This window comes from Nilaparvata lugens, chromosome 10 (genome assembly GCF_014356525.2).
Source record: "Nilaparvata lugens isolate BPH chromosome 10, ASM1435652v1, whole genome shotgun sequence".
Lineage (NCBI taxonomy): Eukaryota > Metazoa > Arthropoda > Insecta > Hemiptera > Delphacidae > Nilaparvata > Nilaparvata lugens.
Window position 1 is genome coordinate 33,490,775 of NC_052513.1, and position 8,190 is coordinate 33,498,964.

Sequence of the window (8,190 nt, forward strand, 5' to 3'; positions counted from 1 at the left end):
TATCACTATATAAGCACCGATATAATTCGCATAATTCCGTATTTCCAAGTTCGGGTTGGATCAGAACTGCGCTTCATAATCAACTAAACTAAACCCAAGGGACCCGAATCCACGGCTTATAACACACTTCAGTATCGGCGTCAAAAGGCAGGAGACTCCCTGATACGGGACAAGGATTGCGTTGCATCAACTGAAGTCTTGATTATCTGACTTTTGCTGACTGAAACTTCGTTTATCCGACCATCACAATGTGCAGATATTATTAATTTAATTACGTATAATATTAGAATATTAGAATATAGATATGGGCTCAACATATGCACGGTACTATAAAGAAAATCACTTTATAGTGAGTATAATAAAAAGATAGGAAGGCATTATTGCCACTTCTCCTTTTCCACCAATTTCTACAGTAGATAGGTACCCAGCTGTGATTCAATTCAACCTGAAATATCTGATATAATATTATTGATTTCTTGATTCTTGCTAATCGTTATCAAATATATAAGTTTTTGTAGACTCTGTTGAAATATATTATAGAATTACCAAAGTATTCCATCTCAAATTTGAAAATTTATTATTAGATTATGAAAAAATATATTCTTTTGGATTTTGGTAATTCTATAATATATTTCAACAGAGTCTACAAAAACTTTGGTAACGGTTCGGAGCTGGAGAAGGATAACTCCAGGCCTATCTGTTTTGTCGAATGACATACAAGGATAGCGAAACAAAGTTGATCAGATGCTGCCTTTATATCGTTAATCTTTTAAAATGAATATTTATTTCTTATTCATGCGATTGGGAATTAAAGAGAGAGAAAAGGTACTTTGTTGACGTGATGAACACAATAATTCTCCTCCACCAAAATTTATAATAGGCCTATTTATATAATGTTATCCAGCTTTTATCATGATTCCAAAGGATTTAGATAAACTTCAACTTCAAAGGATTAGGATCAGACACAAGCAAACTTCAATGCTTGTTCCAATATTATCTAAAATCAAAAACTTTCTTTGAAATTTTACTCATTGGAAAAAATGTGTGAATAACTTTTGTCAGATGGCTGGATTTGACGGATATTGCACAGATAACTGTTTAGGGCCTGGCCTAAAGAGAGACTTATCTGTGATCAGAGCGATATTAGGTATCTAAATCTACATCCTCCTAATACTGCTCTGATCGCAGATCACTCTCTGTGTGTACAGGCCTCAAAGAATCCAAATTTCCTCAAGGGAGTCTCAACTTTTCAAATTAAATTGATAGTGACTGGGACATATCAGGTGATATTTTCCAGTGTTTACCTCAAAAGGGAAGTAAGATCTCGTAAAAATTCCCTCAGACTTCCAATTCAGTCGACGTAGTCACCATGAAAATCACAGCTCGTATCACGAGAGCATCCTCCATCTACCAGCGACTAAATCTCGAGGATCAGAGGGTCGACAGACTTTATATGCTCCTTGAAAGCATCACTAAACTCGAGATAAGATCCCCGACAGTCAAACATCAGCGCAGGCCAGACTATCTTCTCGAATTTATGACAACGATGAGCTCAACAGCTAACAGGAAATTGAACTCAGCTTTCTTTATGGAAACAAAGGTGCTTTGGATGACTGATTATATACTGTATAGTACGAAGTCACGTGACCTATCACTGATAGTATATCACTATATAAGCACCGATATAATTCGCATAATTCCGTATTTCCAAGTTCGGGTTGGATCAGAACTGCGCTTCATAATCAACTAAACCCAAGGGACCCGAATCCACGGCTTATAACACACTTCAGTATCGGCGTTAAAAGGCAGTAGACTCCCTGATACGGGGCAAGGATTGCGTTGCTTCAACTGAAGTCTTGATTATCTGACTTTAGCTTACTGATACTTCCGTTCATCCGACTATCACAATGTGCAGATATTATTAATTTCATTTCGTACAATATTATCTATCTATATATATATAAAAGCGAAATGGCACTCACTGACTGACTCACTCACTCGCAGAACTAAAAATCTACCGGACCAGAAACGTTCAAATTTGGTAGGTATGTTCAGTTGGTCCTTTAGAGGCGCACTAAGAACGGATTTGAAAAAATTTCCAAAGATACGCCCAAAATCTGCGTTTTTCCAGCGTTTTTTTAGCGTTTTCTCAGCTTTATCGAGAACAAATGAACAGAAAATGTTCAAATTTAGTACAGAAGCTCAGCTAGGGTGTAATTATTTTGTGTTAGAAGGAATTTGCAATAGCGTCAAAGATACGCCCAAAATCTGCGTTTTTTTGCGTTTCCTCAGTTATTTCATCAAGTAATAGACAGAAAATTTTCAAATTTGGTACAGAGGTTTGGCTAGGGTCATTTAATATTTCATCAAAGATACGTCCAAAATCAGCGTTTTTAAGCTTTTCTGCGTTTTCTCAGTACTCTGACTTTCTGATGGAATGAAGCATGCTCAAATGAAAAATGCAGGCGAGCGAAGCGAGCCCGCTGATCTCATTTTCGGACGATCCAGTCGGAGGTCCAGGGGGCGGAGCCCCCTGACTAGACGGATACGGCGAGCGAAGTAAGCCTGATGGCTAGTACTCGAATATAGATATGGGCTCAACATATACAAGGTACTATAAAGAAATTCACTTTATAGTGAGTATAATAAAAAGATAGGAAGGCATTATTGCCACTTCTCCTTTTCCACCAATTTCTACAGTAGATAGGTACCTAGCTGTGATTCAAGTCAACCTGAAATATCTGATATAATATTATTGATTCTTGCTAATCGTTATCAAATATATTTTATTCGCCAAGAGAACATATTTTTTCATAATTTAATAGCCTAATAAATTTTCAAATTTGAGATGGAATATTTTGGTAATTCTATAATATAATTTCAACAGAGTCTACAAAAACTTTGGTAACGGTTCGGAGCTGGAGAAGGATGGAGTTAAGCCTATCTGTTTTGTCGAATGACATACAAGGATAGCGAAACAAAGTTGATCAGATGCTGCCTTTATAACGTGAATCTTTTTACATAAATAGTTATTTCTTATTTATGCAATTGGGAATTGAAGAGGGAGAAAAGTTACTTTGTTGACGTGATGAACACAATAATTTCCCTCCACTAAAATTTATAACATTTATATAATGTTATCCAGCTTTTATCATGACCCCAAAGCATTGGGATCAAAAATCAACTTCGAAGGATTAGGATCAAACATAAGCAAACTTCAATGCTTGTTCCAATATTATCTATAATCAAAAACTTTCTTTGAAATTTTACTCATTGGAAAAAATGTGTGAATAACTTTTGTCAAATGGCTGGATTTGACGGATATTGCACAGATAACTGTTCAGGGCCTGGCCTAAAGAGAGACTGATCTGTGATCAGAGCTATATTAGGTATCTAAATCTACATCCCCTAATACCGCTCTGATCGTAGATCACTCTCTGTGTGTACAGGCCTCAAGGAATCCAAATTTCCTCAAAGGAATCTCAACTTTTCAAATTGAATTGATAGTGACTGGGACATATCAGGTGATATTTTCCAGTGTTTACCTCAAAAGGGAAGTAAGATCTCGTAAAAAATTCCCTCAGACTTCCAATTCAGTCGACGGAGTCACCATGAAAATCACAGCTCGTATCAAGAGAGCATCCTCTATCTACCAGCGACTAAATCTCGAGGATCAGAGGGTCGACAGACTTTATATGCTCCTTGAAAGCATCACTAAACTCGAGATAAGATCCCCGACAGTCAAACATCAACGCAGGCCAGACTATCTTCTCGAATTTATGACAACGATGAGCTCAACAGCTAACAGGAAATTGAACTCAGCTTTCTTTATGGAAACAAATCAGCCGAGCTGACTACAAATCAATACTGGAGACAAGAGGAAAATGTGGCGAGATCACAAAAAACTGACAGCATGAGTTAAATGAGAAGAGTTGATGTTATTCATTATAAATTCTGTCATTTCGAAGGGATTCTCACTATAGAATATCTCTAATGGAGCCCTTATTCAATTGAATATTTTCAAAAAACTCATTCAATACTCAATTTCTGAATCAAACTCCATCAAATAATTACACTCGGATTTGCAACTCAATCTCTACTAGTCCCTAGTATATTGAAGCCCTTATGCTTATTAACAATTTACCCCTTGTTAAAATATTGGAGGAAAAAGAAAAGATGGAAAATTTGGAAAAAAGTTTGAAAAATCAGAGGAGATCTTGAACAAATATTTCTTGCAAACTTTTCTTCCAATTTTTTTCTCCTATAATTTTAAATTTTATCTTTTCATTGTATTTATATAAAACTTTATTTTGTCTTTTATTTTTCATTTCTTCAATTTGAGATGACAAAACATTTCCTAGAGCACTAGAAGTCTTTCGAAAAAGACAGTGAAACTAATTTATATTGTTGTTGATCAACTTAACACATAACCTAGCTACATTTGGACTGTTGTATAAATTAGAATTGGAACCGTTTTGGGCTTATAAGCATGTGGTACTTTTCTGTAAGTTGTGTAATTCTGAATGATTGAATAAATAAATAAAAATAAACTTAACCTCTCGACTGAATGCTGATTGAAATTTTCCACTTTTTTTCTACTTATGTAGTCTTCACAAGCAGCCAGGGCTGCAATGTTAATCCAGAAAGGATAAACTCATCGCCATAAGGACTAATCGCCCACTTGCCTCGCGACTGATCTTAAGGATGTAATCCTAAGGATTGAATGCGTATATTTGCAAGTGCACATCGAATCAATCATAAGCCGAAAAACGAAATTTGAAAAGTGCCATCACGTTGTGACTTGCATATAGCTGCCCACACTAAACGCAACCAGAAAGTGCAAGCGTTCAGTGTGACTGTTCCAATTGCTTTTTTCAGATTTTGTTTTTCATCAGCACGCTTCGTCATGTATAACCAAGCTTTAACTTGCACATATACGCATTCAATGTAATCACACCCTTGGGCTCAACTCACACTTTTAAAATTATAGCAATGCAAATAAACAAATGAAACTAAAGCTAATGAAATTGACTTAGGCTCAACTCACACTTACGCGACTCAGGTTGAGAAGAGACTCGACTATAGTCGAGAGCATGTGTTTCCAAATCCACTCAGACCAGTCGATTCTAGTCTCCGCGACTGTCACCATTTGAAAACACATGCTCTCGACTAGAGTCGAGTCTCTTCTCGCGTAAGTCACGTAAGTGTGAGTTGAGCCTTAGTCGGCGCGATCGGTAGCACGGGTACGCTTCTAGAGAGCCACTGTACAACTGGCTGGCCATTCTCATTAATTGAAGCCACTCTGTATAATAATAAGCATAAGGGTCTATGATCGAGGTTTGATAAATTATCATAGGCTACTTATGACAGACCCTTATGAGAAATTTTACGAGAGGCACTGTCTATGCTCATTCTAGTTTGTATTTAATTGGGCACTGGAATTTAATTGGAATTGGTCACGTAAAACGACTGCTGATGCAGTTTCACGCGGTGTTTAACTGTCACATCCAATATGGAATATTGGTGTGGGGACATTCGGCTCACGCAAAGGACATTCTCCTACTCTAAAAGAAAGCACTCCGTGTGATGACGTTTAGTAAGTTTGATGCTCATTGCCAGCCCATATTCCAACGGTTGTGCATTCATACTGTGTACGGACTGTACATATTAGCATCACTACTTCATGTCAAAAAACACCTGACAAAGTTTTTAAGAAGAGAGGAAGTGCACACTCACGGCACTCGAGGGAGGATCAACTTGGATGTACCACGCTGTCGTTTGTCTAGGGCCAAGTCAGGTCCACTTTCTGACACAGTCAATCCAGTTATATCTGGTCATGACTAAGGAGAGAAGTATAATGTAAGTATGTTTTCCAGTGCTGGCAATCAGGATGTTCAACTGCCTGCCACACTCAGCGAGAGAGCGCTCACCTACTGCATTCAGGAACACCTTATCAAGGTGGCTCATTGCGAGGAGCTCTATTATTTAGAATATTTTTTGATGATGACTTTGCTGGTCTGTGACGCTGCCAGTGAATTGAGTATTTACATTTTTGACACGATCTATCCGGGGATCCTGGTCTTTGATCATGATATTGGATATTTGGAATTGGAATTTTGTTTAGAAATAAGACTAACCTAAATCTCCATTGCAGTGGTGGTGAGCTGATTCCTGATCTGATGTTTGAGTTGCTCCTGAAGTTTCATTGGTCTCTTCTTTGCTATCCGGAGAAGACACTCTATCATGGAGACACTCATCTGGAATACAAAGAAAATGTCAGTAAGCAAAAATAAACAAATAGCCTACAATTCAACTATTTAACTGAGTACAATTTATCTATTCATTTACACACACAAAATAAAATATAACAATTAAAATAATTAATATACCGGTATGCAAATGAAAAGCAACAATCATAATATAGTCTACTAATTAAGAACAGTGGTGGAATAAAAAGGAGGCTTGTAAGGTTTTTCAAATATGGTTATCCATGTACTAGAAAAACCTTTAGGCCTAATCCTTGAGAGGGAAAAGAGGTATAAAGAAAAGTGATGAGAAGGTAGGTATGAAAGGATGGGATGAATTAATGTAATGATGGGATGGGGAAAAAATAGAACCAGGTGATAGAACATAATTTGAAATACCGTACTGTTAGTTTACGGTTTAAAATTATCACAGACTGTTTGAAAATGTTTGTCAGCAATCAAAAGTAGGAACCTAAACTCGAATAATTCAACTACAATCATAAGACTATTTGACTGAAATTAGGCTATTTGAAATTAGCCAAAACAAATTAACTTACAGATAATGATTTAACAAAAAGAAATAAGGTACCTACATTTGAAAATGTAATTAATTTGTGTTTAAACTATTGAATTATCTAATGTTTATATTTCATGTCAAAAGAAAATATCTCAACTATATTATGACTAGTCTATATTTTTCTATAAGATAATACTGCGGTATAGTAATTTATTTATTTATATAGGCCTAATCTAAATTATGTAAAAAGTAGCCGTTACTAATATGAAAAGTGATGTTTAAACTGAAATTATTATTGATATATTTGAATTTATGTATTTCAAATGTACCATTCCGTACATTATAGTAGTTGAAAGATTACGCAATTGACTTGAATTGCATTAAAAATAGAGTTGCACTGTAGGCAGTCTACAAAAGTTGCTGAAGCTGATGTATTCATGAGTAAATCTGAAGATTATCAACCTGCCAACTTATTCAACAGGTTGCTAATCGTTTTCAGTTTATAAAATGATCAAATGCATAGTGTTATTTGCAATAATCATGCAAGATATGTTACTGCAATGCTCTTGGAAGGACCAGTTAGAATGTGGAACACTTCTAGCAGAGACCTTGATCTTTAATCTTTAAAAATATTGCACATCGAGAATTAGGTTAAGACACAGGTAAAGGTGAGAACAGGTAACTGAATACGTTGGGTCTGGAACTTTTGCATGTCTGTAAAATACAAAGATGATTTGTTAAGTATGAAATTTGATTTTTTAATCAACTTAACCTAAACTAAAATAAAAAATAAACAATACTCAAGTAAAACAACACAACATACCATTTCCTGGTTTTGAATCTTCGTCACTTGTCGGGCAGCTACAACTTGTTTCACTAACTCCGTTTGAAATTGCACTAACATCCACTGAATTACAACTATCAGCCATAGCAATATAACTAAATAATAATTAATATTATAACCTAAACACTTTTAAAAACTTCACTACACTTACACAAACACGAAAAACAAAACTTTTCAAGTTTGACGAACTGAACGGAAAGAGCAACATGTCGTTGCCAACTGACAAGAAACTTGGAATGCGTCGAATATTCCCTCACTGTTCACCAGCTCACCAGGTTTTTAAAACATTTTCGCAAAATAATTATCTGTTATTTCGAATATTATATCAAAATAATGGTTGAAAGATTCTTTATATTCCATAGAATGCGTCTGGTTATCAAATTCCCTTTGTAATTCCACATTTCTGGTTGTTCAAATGCACAGTACCAACTGTAAAGTAAAAGTGACAGCTGGAGTTGCTAAATCAGAAAAGGTTATGTTTATATGTTAGTTTGTTGACATTATAAACCGTAAATTTGTTTTCCACACTTTATTTTGTTATAACACCTTATATTCTACAATTCAATGATTTCAGTTGTTAAGAT

General features: G+C 35.6%; 1 protein-coding gene across 1 annotated transcript in view; it reads right to left on the reverse strand.

Moving 5' to 3' along the window:
• Positions 1-7,808, reverse strand: part of LOC111043252 (phosphatase and actin regulator 4) — a 386,179-nt gene extending 378,371 nt beyond the window's left edge. The window contains exons 1-2 of the mRNA XM_039436681.1: positions 7,586-7,808; positions 6,138-6,257 (exon numbers count right to left, since the gene is read on the reverse strand). Coding sequence (XP_039292615.1) covers positions 6,138-6,257; positions 7,586-7,691 — 226 coding nt within the window. The 5' untranslated portion in view covers positions 7,692-7,808. The remainder of the gene's footprint in view (positions 1-6,137; positions 6,258-7,585) is intronic.
• Positions 7,809-8,190: the final 382 nt, after the last annotated feature.